Here is a 14,543-nt window from a genome sequence, read left to right as displayed (position 1 = left end):
AAATATTGTCAATCTTCCACGGGTGGAGCTGATTCCTTTTCCATGTATAGAGGTTTTAAGTGTTCTATAAACTTTCGCTGCCTCAGTCTGATCTTCAACTATCACTCTGAAAAATTTTCTGTTATTTCTTGTATTATTAATGAAATCAAACACTCAGTGTAATTTTGGATCTGCCTATAATAAATCCTCGGTGATCTCAAACTGTAAACTGATTGATATGCTCTCTATTCTACAGTCACCTTTTTTCTTGGAAACCATGCAAAATCAGAGTTTTGTAACTGAATTTGTCTTCCTGGGACTTTCACAAAATCCAAATGTTCAAAAGCTAATATTTATCATATGCTTACTTGTTTACATTGCAACTATAGGGGGCAACATGATGATTGTAGTGACCATTGCCTGTAGCCCTACACTGCAGGGCTCCCCCATGTACTTCTTCCTGGCTTTCCTGTCTTTATTGGATGCAAGCTTCTCCTCTGCCATGACACCCAAGATGATTGTAGATTCACTCTATGAGAGAAAAACTATCTCCTTTGAAGGATGCATGATACAACTTTTTGCTGAACACTTCTTTGGTGGGGCTGAGGTGATTGTCCTGTCAGCCATGGCCTATGACCGCTATGTGGCCATTTGTAAGCCTTTACACTACTCTTCCATTATGACACGGAGGCTCTGTGGGACTCTGGTAGGTGTGGCCTGGACAGGTGGATTCTTACACTCCATCATACAAATTATCTTCACTTTGCAGCTGCCTTTCTGTGGAGCCAATGTCATTGATCATTTCATATGTGACTTGTACCCATTACTGGAGCTTGCCTGCACTGACACTCACATCTTTGGCCTTTTGGTGGTTGCCAACAGTGGATTGATCTGCATCATAATCTTTTTCTTGTTGCTTGTCTCCTACTGTTTTATCTTAGTCTCTCTGAGATCCCACAGTTCTGAAGGGCGATGGAAAGCTCTGTCTACTTGTGGGTCTCACATTGCTGTTGTGGTCCTGTTCTTTGTCCCATGTATATTTACATATGCAAGGCCTCCTACTGCCTTCTCCTTTGACAAAATGGTAGCAATATTTTACACTATGCTATCCCCTTTGCTTAATCCCATGATTTACACTTTTAGGAATAAGGATATGAAAAATGCCATATGTAAAGTGTGGAATCAACTGATAAAAGTTTCCAATGAAAAGTAAATATATGCTACAGTTCATCATAATTAATATAGAGAGTAAAGAAGTCACAACTATTGCACATAAAACCTACAATAAATTTATAAGGAGTTAAAGAAGTTTTCTAGAACTGGAATTATTTTAGGGATTAAAGAATGTTGTTTTCCCTTTTTTGTTTTCCCATGTTTTTCCAACATGTCTCCTGAGTTGGAAACCAAATATTCACATGAATAAAGTAAAGAGAACTGAATTTTATACTCACTTCAAATCTATTAATAAAAAAGAATGCAACCAAAATTACTAGCTATAATGTTAGTATTAACTCTGTGCCTTTAAAAAATGTGAAGAAAATTCAAATGGCATAGATATTTGATTGAAAACTTACTCAACCTATTTTAAATAAAAAAAAATTTCAATTTATGATAGTGCTCTCAGTAACAGCCAAAGTTTAGGAAAGACAAAAAGAAAATTTTTACAGAACTACTGGGTTCTCTGTTTCCCATTATTCCATTGTTTCATGGGAGTCCTCTGCCATTTACTATAGAAATTAAATCACTTTTGACATCTTGAGAGGTAATAATTGCTTGAGCCACTTCTGCCATTGCATGTTTGCTCTTGGGTTGACAAATATTTTTTGCCAGTTAGCCTTGGGAAAAGGGATGGGAGGAGTCCATAACTGTGAAAATTTTCTCTTAGGAGAAAAAAAAAGTATTCTAGAGATTCCACAAAATCAAAGCAGTTAAGATCAACTGCAGAGTAGTCAGCTGACTCCTTCTGGCTCCTAAGGTACAATAAAATAAAGGACAGCACAGAATTATTTTTTTAAGTTTTAAAAAGGTTACATTTCAATTTATGTATTGATTTTAATTTTTTTAATTAATTTATTTATTTATTTTACATCTCAGACATAGGTCCCTCTCTCCTTTCTTCCCAGTCTCACCCCATTCCCTCATCTTCTTTCCACTATTCCTCAGAATAGGGGAGTCCTCCTACCTACCAACCCCATCTCATGTAGTTGCATGAGGACTGAGTTTGTTTTCTTTCTGAGGCAGTGCCATCAAAGGGAAGTGATTAAAAAACAGGCAACAGAGTCCTTGTCACAGCTATCCCCTACCTGTTTCACTTACTAGTGGCCCCACATGAAACCTGAAGTGCCCATTGGCTATATATATAGAGAGAGCCTATGTCCAGTCAATGCATGGACCGTGGTTTCTACTTCAGGCTCCATAGGCCACTCTGAGCCCTAGTTAGTTGGCTCTGTTCATTTTCTCATGGGGTTCTTGTCAGTTCTAGGTCGTTTTATCCTTTCTCCCACTTTTTCGCTAGTACTTCCTATGTTTTGCCCAATTTTTGGCTTTGAGTCTCAGTATCTGTTTCAAACCTTGCTGCATGTAGCCTCTCAAAGAACAACTCCAATATGCTCTTGTCTTCAAGAATAACAGAGTATTTTTAATAGTGTTCGGGGTTGGCTTTCTTCCACAGGGTGGGTCTTAGGGTTGAGCTTGGCATCAGCTCTATCTGTTCTATCTTTGCCCCTGCAGGTCTTGCATGTAGGTTAAGTTTAGATCAAAGATTTTAGGTAGGTTTGCATTCTTCTCCATCCACTCGGAGTCTTGTCTAGTTAAAGGGTGTTGTCTTCAGTCTCCCTGGCCCCTGCTACTAAGAGTCTCAGCTAGAGTCCACTTTATCTTCTCCTAGAGGCCTATTCTGATGTAGAACTCCAGCTTGTCACAGAGATGCCCCCACCCACCATTTCTCTTTTCTCTGCTGGCCTTCTGCCCTCCCATCTCTACTCTCCCCAGGCATGATCTTTATCCTTATTTTTCTCTGTGCTTTCTCTTCTAACTTGTTCCTACTCTTCAACCACAACCTATGCCTATTCTACTCCCCCTTCTGAGTGAGATTTACACATTCTCCATTGGATCCTCATTGTTACTTATCCTCTTGGGGCCTATGCTTTGTAATATGTCTTTCCTGTACTGTATGACTAATATTTGCTTATAAGTGAGTACATAACACATGTATCTTTCTGCATCTATGTTACCTTATTCAGTATAATCTTTTTTAGTTCTATCCATTTGCCTACAAATTTCATGATGTTCTTATTTTTAATGGCTGAGTAGAATTCCATTTTAATGTATCACAATTTCTTTATCCATTCTTTGGTTGACGGGCATCTAGGTTGTTTCCAGTTTCTGGCATTTGCAAATAAAATTGCTATGAACACAGTTGAGCAAATGCCCTTGTTGTGTGGTAGAAAATCTTTTTTCCACGAGTAGTATAGCTGTGTCTTGAGATGAGGTTATTCCCAATATTCTGAGAAAGCATCAGATTGATTCCCAAAGTGGTTGCACAAGTTTGCCCTCCCACCAGCAGTGGAGGAGTGCTCCCCTTTCTCCACATCCAGGCCAGTATCTGCTGTTCACAGAGACTTTGATCCTAACTACTCTAACTTCTGTGAGCCGAAATCCAAGAGTTGTTTTAATTTCCATTTCCCTAAAAAAAAAACATTTCTTTAAAAAAAACTATTAATTACACTTTATTCACTTTGTTTTCCCCCTGTGGTTCCTTCCCTCCTCCCATCCCAACCCCTCTCTTCCTCCACCCTCTGCATGCATGCCTCTCCCCAAGTCCACTGATAGGGGAGGTCTTCTTTTCCTTCCTTCCTATCCTAGTCAATTAGGTCTCATCAGGAGTGGCTGCACTATCTTCTTCTGTGGCCTGGTAATGCTGCTTCCCCCTCAGGGGGAGGTAATTAAAGAGCAGGCCAATCAGTTCACGTCAGAGACAGACCCTGTTCCTATTACAATGGAACCCACTTGAACACTGAACTGCCATGGGCTACATCTGTGCAGGGGCGTTGGCCCTTGGTTGGATTATCAGTCTCAGGAAAGACCCCTGTGAGCAGATTTTTTGGTTCTGTTGCTCTCCTTGTGGAGTTCCTGTCCTTTCCAGATCTTACTGTATCCCACTTATTTTCTAAGATTCCCTGCACTCTGCCCAAAGGTTGCCCATAAGTCTCAGCATCTGCATTGATAGTCTGAAGAGCAGAGCCTTTCAGAGGTCCTCTGTGTCAAGCTCCTGACTTGTTTCCCCTTTTCTCCTTCTTCTGATGTCCATCCTCTTTGCCTTTCTGGATAGGGATTGAGCATTTTAGCAAGAGTCCTCCCTCTAGTTTCTTTAGGTGTACAGATTTTAATAGGTTTATCCTATATTATATGTCTATGTGAGTGAGTATATACTGTGTGCATCTTTCTGCTTCTGGGATAGCTCACTCAGGATGATCTTTTCTAGATATTCTCCATAGAGGAATATAAAATGGCAGAAAAACACTTAAAGAAATGCTCAACATCCTTAGTCATAAGGGAAATGCAAATCAAAACAACCCTAAGATTTCACCTTACACCCATCAGAATGGCTAAGATCAAAAACTCAAGTGACAACACATGCTGGAGAGATTGTGGAGAAAGGGGAACCCTCCTCCACTGCTGGTGGGAATGTAAACTTGTACAACCACTCTGGAAAGCAATCTGACACTTCCTTAAACAACTAGGAATAGCGCTTCCTCAAGATCCAGCTATACCTCTCCTAGGCATATACCCAAAAGAGGCTCAAGTACACAATAAGGACATTTGCTCAACCATGCTTGTAGCAGCCTTATTTGTAATAGCCAGCAGCTGGAAACAGCCCAGATGCTCCTCAGTGGAGGAATGGATACAGAAATTGTGGTACATCTACACAATGGAATGTTATTCAGCGATAAAAAAAAATGAGGAAATCATGAACATTTCTTTAAATGCTTCACAGCCTTTTGAGATTTCTGTTGAGAATTCTTTTTTTTTTTTAAGAGGGTATATATGCCCAGGAGTGGAATAGCTGGATCTTGAGGTAGTGCTATTCCCAATTTCCTGAGAAAGCGGAAGACTGATTTCGAAGGTGGTTGTACAAGTTTACATTCCCACCAGCAATAGAGGAGGGTTCTCTTTTCTCCACATCCTCTCCACCATGTGTTGTCGCTTGTGCTTTTTATCTTAGCCGTTGTGACAGGTGTAAGATGGAATCTCAGAGTTGTTTTGATTTGCATTTCTCTGATAACTAAGGATGTTGGCATTTCTTTAAATGTTTTTCTACAATTCTATATTCCTCTATTGAGAATTCTGTTTAGCTCTTTACTCCATTTTTTAATTTATTTTTTTATTTATTACACATTATTCACTTTGTATCTATACAAAAAGTTGTCTCCTGTGCCAATGAGTTCAAAGCTCTTCTTCACTTTCTTCTCTAAAAGAGTTATTGTACCTGGTTTTATGTTGGTTTGTATCCCAGCTGTAGCCCCCTCCTTCATTTCCTCCAAATCTCGCCCTCCATCCCTCAATTCCTCCCATACCCCTCCCCGAGTCCTCTGATGGGGAGGTCCTCCTTCCCTCCCATCTGACCCTAGCCTATCAGATCTCATAAGGTCTGTTTGCACTGTCTTCCTCTGTGGCTTGGTAAGGCTGCCCCAGCTCTGTGGGTGGGCGGGGGAAGGTGATCAAAGAGCCAGCCACTGAGTTCCTGTCAGAGAGAGCCCATGTTTCCAGTACCCCATTTTTAATTGTGTGGTTTGTTGGTGTCTATTTTTTTTATTTCTTTATATATTCTGGATATTAGCCCTTTCTATCAGATGTAGGGTTAGTGAAAACCTTTTTCTAGTCTGTAGGCTACTGTTTTGTTCTGTTGACAGTGTCCTTTGCTTTACAGAAGCTTTTCAGTTTCAAGGGGTCCCTTGTATTAATTGTAGATCTTAGAGCCTGAGCTGTTGGTGTTCTGTTCAGGAAACTGTCTCCTCTGTGAATGAGTTCGAGGTTCTTCCCCACTTTCTCTTCCAACTGATTTAGTGTGTCTGGTTTTATCTTGAGATCTTTGTTTCACTTGGACCTTAATTTTGCGCAGGGTGATAGATATGAATCTATTTGTATTTTTCTACCTTTCCCACCATTCAATAAGGACATTTGCTTAAGTGTTCACAGTAGCTTTATTTGTGATAGTCAGAATCTAGAAACAACATGATGTCCAGCAACGATGGAATGGATACAGAAATTGTGGTATATCTACACAATGGATATCATAGTAATTCAGCTATTAAAAACAAGGAAATCATGAAATTTGCAGCTAAATGGTGGGAACTAGAAGAAATAATCCTGAGTGAGTTAACCCAGAGAGACAGCATAATATATACTCACTTATAAGCACATATTAATTGTATAATATAGGGTAGCCATCTACAGACCTAATGAAGCTAAACACTAAGGAGGACCCTAGGAAGATGCTTAAATCTCATTCAGAATGCCAAACTAGTTAGACACCAGAAGTGGTAAAAGAGAGAAAATAGGATGGGGGCTTACTATAGAGGGTCCTCTGAAAGGATCCACCCAACAGGGGATGGAAACAGATGTTGAGACTCAAGGCTAAACTCTGGGCAGACTGCAGGGAGTCTTATGGAAGAAGAATGGTGTGGGGTAAAGGGACATGTAGGGGGCAGGGGACCAACAAAGCAAAGACCCAGGGGGTCCTGCAGATACTGATGCATCAATGGAGGACAATGTATGGAGAGGACCTAGACCTCTTGCTCAGATGTGGCCAATTGGCAGCCCAGTCACCATGTGGCTCTCTGAGTAAGGGGAGCAGGTGCTGCCTCTATAATGAACTTGGTTGACTGGTCTTTGATCACTTGACCCTGGTGATGTGGATACCATGGAGGAAGAGGTTCCAGGTAGTCCTGATGAGACTTAACAAGATATGGGCAGATGGCAAAGGTGGAGAGCTCTCCCTTTTATTTGACTAGGGGATGGGGATAGGAGCAAGAGGGAGGAAGGGTAGGACTGGGGGGAGTTGATGGAGGGGCTTCAGTTGGGATATATAATGAATAAATTGTGCAGAAAAAAACAAAAATTGAAAGAATAAAAAGAAAATTCTTTGTTTAGCTCTCTATCCCATTTTTAAAATTGGATTACTTGGTTTGTGGTGTTTAATTTCTTGAGTTTTTTATGTATATTGGATATTAGCCATTTGCTGGATGTAGGATTGGAGAAGATCATTTCCCAATCTGTATACCACCCTTTTGTTCTTTTGACATTGTCCTTTTCTTACATAAGCTTTCCTCCCTTCCCAATCCCACCCTCCCTCTTCCCTACCCGTGTCCTTCTCCCAGTCCACTGAAAAGGGAGGTTCTCCTCCCCTTTCCTTTGACCCTAGTCTATCAGGTCTCATCAGGAGTGGCTGCATTGTCTTCTTCTGTGGCCTGGTAAGGCTGCTCCTCCCTCATATAGGTATTTTACTTGCTTGGTTAGAGTTACACCTAGATACTTTATATTCCTTGTGGCTGTTGTGAAGGGTGTGGTTTCCCTAATTTCTTTCTCTGCCCCCTTGGTTTTTATATACAGAATAGTTACTGATTTTTTTTTAATTAACTTTGTATGCAACCACTTTGCTGAAGGTGTTTAGCAGCTGTAGGTAAGCTCTGGTGGAATTTTTGGGATCACTTATGTATATTATCATATCATTTGCAAATAGCAGTATTTTAACTTCTTCCTTTGCTATTTCTATCCCATTGATCTCTTTTTGTTCTCTTATTGAACTTCTAGTACTATATTAAAAAGATATGGAGGGAGTGGGCAACCTTGTCTTGTCCCTGATTTTAGGATTGCTTAAAGTTTCTTCCCTTTTAGTTTGAGGTTGGCTATTGGCTTGCTGTATATAGCCTTTATTATCTTTTGGTATGAGCCTTCTATTCCTGATCTCTTCAAGACAGGTATTGAATTTTGTCAAAGGCTTTTTCTGCATCTAATGAGATGATCATGTGATTTATTTTCTTTCAGTTTGTTTATACAGTGTATTGCATTGATGAATTTGTGTATGTTGAACCATTCTTGCATCCCTGGGATGAAGCCTACTGGATCAGGTGGATGACATATTTGATGTGTTTTTAGATTCTGTGTATCTTATTGAGCATTCTTGCATCAGTGTTCATAAGGGAGATTGGTCTGAAATTTTATTTCAGGGTGACTGTGGCTTCACAGAATGAGTTTGGTAACGTTCCTTCTTTTTATATTCTGTAGGATAGTTGGAGGAATGTTCTTTGAATGGCTGGTTGAATTCTGAGCTAAAATCATTTGGTCCTGCACCTTTTTTTGGGGGGAGGGGTTGGGAGACTTTTGATGACTGCTTCTATTTCCTTAGGGGTCATAAGACTATTTAAACTGTTTACCTTATCTTTATTTAACTTTGGTAGGTGAAATCTTTCAAGAAAATTGTCCATTTTCTTTAGTTTTCCAATTTTGTGGAACATGGGCTTTTGAAGTTAGAACTAAAGATTCTTTTGAATTTCTCAGTGTCTATTGTTATGTGTCACTTTTTATTTCTGATTTTGTTAATTTGAGTACTGCCTCTCTCTTTTATTTAGCTTGGCTGGGGTTTGTCTATCTTGTTGATTTCCTCAAAGAACCAACTCTTGGCTTCATTGAGTCTTTGTATTGCTGTCTTTGTTACTAATTTATTGATTTCACCCAGGTTTGATTATTTGCTGCCATGTACTACCCTTGAGTGTGTTTCTATCTTTTTTATAAAGCTTTCATGTGAGCTGTTAAATCGCTAGTGGGGGATCACTCTAATGTTTTTATAAAGGCACTTAATGCAATGAACCTTTCTCTTAGCACTGTTTTCATGTTGTCCCATAAGTCTGGGTAAGTTGTGCCTTCATTTTCTTTGAATTCTAGGAAAAAATTGTTTATTTATGTTTATTTCTTTCCTGACCCAATGGTCAGTGAGCAGGAAGTTGTTCAGTTTCCATGACTGTGCAAGTTTTGTTTTATTTCTCTTTAGTTGAGGTCTAGTTTTATTCCTTGGTTATCTGATAAAGAACAATGGGTTAATTCAATTTTCTTGTATGGTTGAGGTTTGCGTTATGACCGACTAAATGGTCAGTTTTGGAGAAGGTTCCTAGTTCTGAGAAAAAAGTATTTTCTTTTGTGATTAGGTGAAAAGTTCTGTAGACATTTATTAGGTCCTTTGATTTGTGACCTAGGTTAGTCTCATCATTTCTGTATTTAGTTTCAGTCTTAATGATCTGGGTCTATTGGTTAGAGTGGGTGTTGAAGTCTTCTCCCACTATTTTTTTTAGTTCATAGAAGCTTTATTCTTTATTTTTTATTAATTATTATATTAAATACAATTTATTCACTTTGTATCTCAGCTATAGCCCCTCTGTCATTCCCTCCCAATCCCACCCTCCCTTACTCATCTCCTCTCATACCCCTCTCCATGTCCACTGATAAGGGAGTCCATCAGACCGTAGCTTATCAGGACTGGCTTGCATTGTCCTCCTCTGTGGCCCAGCCAGGCTGCTCTCCCCTTGAGTGGGGGGGGGGGGTCAAAAAGCCTGCTACTGAGTTCATTTCAGAGACAGTTCCTGTTAACCTTACTAGGGTACCCACTTGGATACTGAGATGCAATGGACTACATCTGAGTAGGGGAAGTCTCCCACTATTTTTTTAATTAATTTTTATTTTTCTAATATTAATCACAGGTTATTTACTTTGTATCTCAGCCATAGCTCCCTCCCTCATTCACTCTCAATCTCACCTTCCATCTCTCACCTCCTCCCTGTCCCTTTCCAAGTCCACTGCTAGGGGAGGACCTCCTCCCCTTCCATCTGACCCTAGCTTATCAGGTATCTTTAGGACAGGCTGCAATGTCCTCCTCTGTGGCCAAGCAAGGCTGTTTCTCCCTCGGGGTGTGACGGGACAGGTAAAGGAGCCAGTCATTTTGAGTTCATGTCAAAAATAGTTCCTGTTCTCCTTACTAGGGTGCCCACTTGGATACTGAGCTACCATGGGCTACATCCGAGCAGGGGTTCTAGGTTATATCCATACGTGGTCCTTGGTTGGAGAAACAGTCTCATAGATGACCCCTTTTCTCTGAGATAGTTGGTCCTTGTGGTGTTCCTGTCCTTTCCCGGTCATATTAACTCCCCCTTTTATCATATGGTTCCCTGCACTCTGCCGAAGGTTTGGTTATGAGTCTCGGCATCTGTTTTTATACACTGCTATGTAGAGTATTTCAGAGGCCCTCTATGGTAGGCTTCTGTTCTGCTACTTGTTTTCTCCTACTTCCCATGTCCATCCCATTTGTTTTTCTAAGTGAAGCTTGATCATCTTAGCCAGGGTCCTCTTTCTTGTTTAACTTCATTAGGTGCACATATTTTAGTATATTTATCCTATCTTATAGGACTATATAAGTGAGTATATATCATGTCTGTCTTTCTGCTCCTGGGATACCTCACTTGGGGTGATCTTTTCTAGATCCCACAATTTGCCTACAAATTTCATGGTTTCCTTGTTTTTAACTGCTGAGTAGTATTCCATTGTGTAAAAGTACCACAATTTCTGTCTCCATTCCTCCATTGATAGACATATGGGTTGTTTCCAGGTTCTCACAATTACAAATAAAGCTGATACAACATGGTTGAGCAAATGTCTTTGTTGTGTACTTGAGCTTCTTTTGAATATATACCTAGGAGTGGTATAGCTGGATCTTGAGGGAGCACTATTCCTAATTGTCTGATAAATCGCCAGTCAGATTGATTTCTAAAGTGGTTGTATAAGTTTACATGCCCACCAGCAATGGAGGAGGGTTCCCAGTTCGCCACAACCTCTCCAGCATGTGTTTTCACTTAAGTTTTTAACCTTTTTCATTCCAATGGTTGTAAGGTGAAATCTCAGGGTTATTTTGATCTCTCTGATGGCTAAGGACGTTGAGCATGTTTTTAGTTGTTTCTCTGCCATTCTATTCCTCTACAGAGAATTCTCTGTTTAGCTCCTTATCCCATTCTTTAACTGGATTGTTTGATTTATTGCTTTTTAATTTCTTTAGTTCTTTATATGTGCTGGATATTAGCCCTCTGTCAGATATAGGGTTGGTAAAGATCCTTTCCCAATCTGTAGGCTGTCGTTTTGTTCTGATGAAAATGTCTTTTGCTTTACAGAAGCTTTTCAGCTTCATGAGGTCCCATTTATTGATTTTTGCTCTTAGAGCCTGTGCTGTTGGTGTTCTGTTCAGGAAGTTGTCTCCTGTGCCAATGAGTACTAGGCTCTTCCCCACTTTTTCTTCTAACCAATTTAGTGTATCTGGTTTTATGTTGAGGTCTTTGATCCACTTGGGCTTTAGTTTAGTGCAGGTTGATAAATATGGATGTATCTTAATTTTTCTGCATGTAGACATCCAGTTGGAGCAGCACCATTTCTTGAAGATGCTGTCTTTTTCCATTGAATGGTTTTGTGTTCTTTATTGAAAATCTAGTATTCATGGGAGTTTGAGTTCAATTCTGGATCTTCTATTTGGTTCCATTGACCCTCCATTTTGTTTTTATGCCAATACCATGCAGTTTTTATTACTATTGCTCTGCAGTACAGCTTGAGATCAGAGATGGAGATACCTCCAAATGATCTGTTGTTGGACAAGATCGTTTTGGAAATTCTGGAGTTTTGTTTCTCCATATGAAGTTGAGAAATTTTCTTTCAAGGTCTGTAAAGAATTGTATTGGTATTTTGATGGGAATTGAACTGAACATGTAGATTGTTTTTGGTAGGATGACTATTTACACTATGTTAATCCTACCAATCCATGAGCACAGGAGATGTTTCCATCTTCTGATATTTTCTTCAATTTCTTTCTTCAGATACTTGAAGTTTTTTTCAAACAGGTCTTTCACCTGCTTGGTTAAAGTCACCCCAAGGAACTTTATATTATTGGTGGCTATTGTGAAGGGTGTTGTTTCCCTAATTTTTTTCTCAGCCCTTTTTTCTTGTGTATACAGGAGGGCTTCTGATTTTTTTGAGTTAATTTTTTATCCAGCCACTTTGCTGAAGGTGTTTATCAGCTGAAGGAGTTCTCTGGTTGAATTTTTGGGGTCACTCATATATACTATCATATCATCTGCGAACAGTGAAACTTTGACCTCTTCCTTTCTGATTGATCTCCTTTACCTTGATATCCTTTACTTGTCTTATCACTCTATCTAGGACTTCCAGTACTATCTTGAATACATATGGAGAGAGTGGGCAGCCTTGCCTGGTCCCTGATTTCAGTGGGATTGATTTAAGTTTCTCTCCATTGAGTTTGATGTTGGCTATAGGCTTGCTGTATATTGCCTTTACTATGTTTAGGTATGTGCCTTGTATCCCTGATATCTCCAAGGCTTTAAACATGAATGAATGTTGGATTTTGTCAAATGCTTTTTTGGCATCTAAGGAGATGATCATGTGGTTTTTAATCCTTCAGTTTGTTTATAAGGTGGATACATTGATGGATTTCCATATATTGAATTACCCTTGCATGCCTGGGATGAAGCCTACTTGGTCATTGTAGATGATATCTTTTATGTGTTCTTGGCTTCAGTTTGCAAGTATTTCATTGAGTATTTTTGCATCAATGTTCATAAGAGAGATAGCTCTGAACTTTTCTTTTTTTGTTCAGTCTTTTTGTGGTTTACCTATCAAGGAGATTGTAGCTTCATAGAATGAATTTATTAAAGTTCCTTCTTTTTTTTAATTTTGTGCAATAGCTTGGAGAGAATTGGAATTGCCACTTCTTTGAAGGTGTGGTAGAATTCTGCACTGAATCCATCTGGCGCAGGGCATTTTTTGGAAGGGAGACTGTTGATGACTGCTTCTTTTTCCTTGGGGGATATAGGTCTATTCAATCTTTCTACCTGAGCTTGACTTAATTTTGATAGAGTCTATCTAGAAAATTGTCCATTTCTTTTAGATTTTCAAAATTTGTGGCATATAGGCTTTTGTAGTATGACCTGATGATTGTTTGAATTTCCTCAGTAGTTATGTTCCCCTTTTCATTTCTGATTTGCTGATTTGGATGGTGTCTCTTTGCTTTTTAGTTAGTTTGGCTACGGTTTGTCTATCTTGTTGATTTTCTCAAAGAACCAGCTCTTGGTTTCATTGATTCTTTGAATAGTTTTATTTGTTTCAAATTGATTTATTTCAGCCCTGAGTTTGTTTATTTCCAGCCATCTGCTCCTCTTGAGTGTATCTGCTTCTTTTTTTTTTTCCCTAGGGCTTTCAGTTGGTCCATTAAGTTTCTTATATGAGATGTTACAAATTTCTTCTTGAAGGTACTTAGTGCTATGAATTTTCCTCTGAGCACTGCTTTCAATATGTCCCATAAATTTGGGTATGTTGTATCTTCATTTTCATTGAATTCTAGGAAATCTTTGATTTCTTTATTTCTTCCTTCTTCCAGCTGTCATTGAATAGCAAGTTGTTCAGTTTCCATGTGTCTGGAGGCTTTATGTTATCACTACTGTTATTTCTATTTCTATTTCTGTTGTTGAGGTTCAGCTTTAGTCCATGGTGGCCAGATAAAATACAGGGGATTATTTCAATCTTTTTGTATCTGTTGAGGCTTGCTTTTTGACCAACTAAATGGTCTATTTTGGAGAAGGTTCCATGAGTTGCTGAAAAGAAGGCATATTCTTTTGAGTTTGGGTGAAAAGTTCTGTAGACATGTGTTAGGTACATTTGGATTAGGGCCTCTGTAAGTGCCTTTATTTCCCTATTTGGCTTCTGTCTAGATGATCTGTCCCTTGATGAAAGTGGAGGGTTAAAGTCTCCCACTATCAAGGTGTTAGGATCGATGTGTGATTTAAGTTTTACTAACATTTCATTTATGAATGTAGGCGCTCTTGTATTTGGGTCATAGATGTTCAGAACTGTGATGTCCTCTTGGTGGAATTTTCCTTTGATGGGAATGTAGTGACCCTCCTCATCTTTTTTGATTAAATTTTCTTGAAAGTCTATTTTATTAGATAGTAGGATAACTACTCCAGCTTGTTTTCTGGGTCCATTTGCTTGAAAAAACTGTTTTCCAGCCCCTCACTCTGAGGTATTCTTTATCTTTGTTGCAGAGGTATGTTTCCTCGATGCAGCAGAATGTTGAATCCTGTTTTCACACCCATTCTGTTCATTCTGTTAGTCTGTGTCTTTTTATTGGAGAGTTGAGTCAATTGGTGTTGATAGATAATAGTGACCAATGAATGTTAGTTCCTTTTATTGTGTAGTTGGTGGTCTTATTGTGATTCATTATTTGTTTTCTTTTAATTTCTTTAGGGACATTATCTGTACCATATATTTTCTTGGTTATAGTTGTTTTCATTCGATTACAGTTTTCCTTCTAGTATCTTCTGTATGGCTGGTTTGCTGTGTACAAAGTGCAAATTTAGTTTTATCATGGAATATTTTGTTTTTTTCCATCTATTTTGATTGATAGCTTTGCTGAGTATAGTAGTCTTGGATGGCATCTGTGGTCCCTTAAAGTCAGCATGACA

General features: G+C 39.1%; 1 protein-coding gene across 1 annotated transcript; it reads left to right on the top strand.

Annotated features, from left to right (window-relative positions):
• The first annotated feature begins 253 nt into the window (after positions 1 to 253).
• On the top strand, positions 254 to 1,192 carry LOC110565934 (olfactory receptor 4C15-like). The gene has a single exon (XM_021663716.2). It carries the CDS (start codon positions 257 to 259, stop codon positions 1,190 to 1,192), a length of 936 nt encoding a protein of 311 aa, XP_021519391.1. The 5' UTR covers positions 254 to 256.
• The last annotated feature ends 13,351 nt before the right edge of the window (positions 1,193 to 14,543 follow it).

The sequence above is a fragment of the Meriones unguiculatus genome, chromosome 7 (genome assembly GCF_030254825.1).
Source record: "Meriones unguiculatus strain TT.TT164.6M chromosome 7, Bangor_MerUng_6.1, whole genome shotgun sequence".
NCBI lineage: Eukaryota > Metazoa > Chordata > Mammalia > Rodentia > Muridae > Meriones > Meriones unguiculatus.
This window is presented reverse-complemented; position numbering and strand designations above follow the sequence as displayed.

Bases quoted from the DNA above. Each gene is read 5' to 3' on its own strand.
- LOC110565934 (XM_021663716.2), top strand. From the start codon at position 257: ATGCAAAATCAGAGTTTTGTAACTGAATTTGTCTTCCTGGGACTTTCA.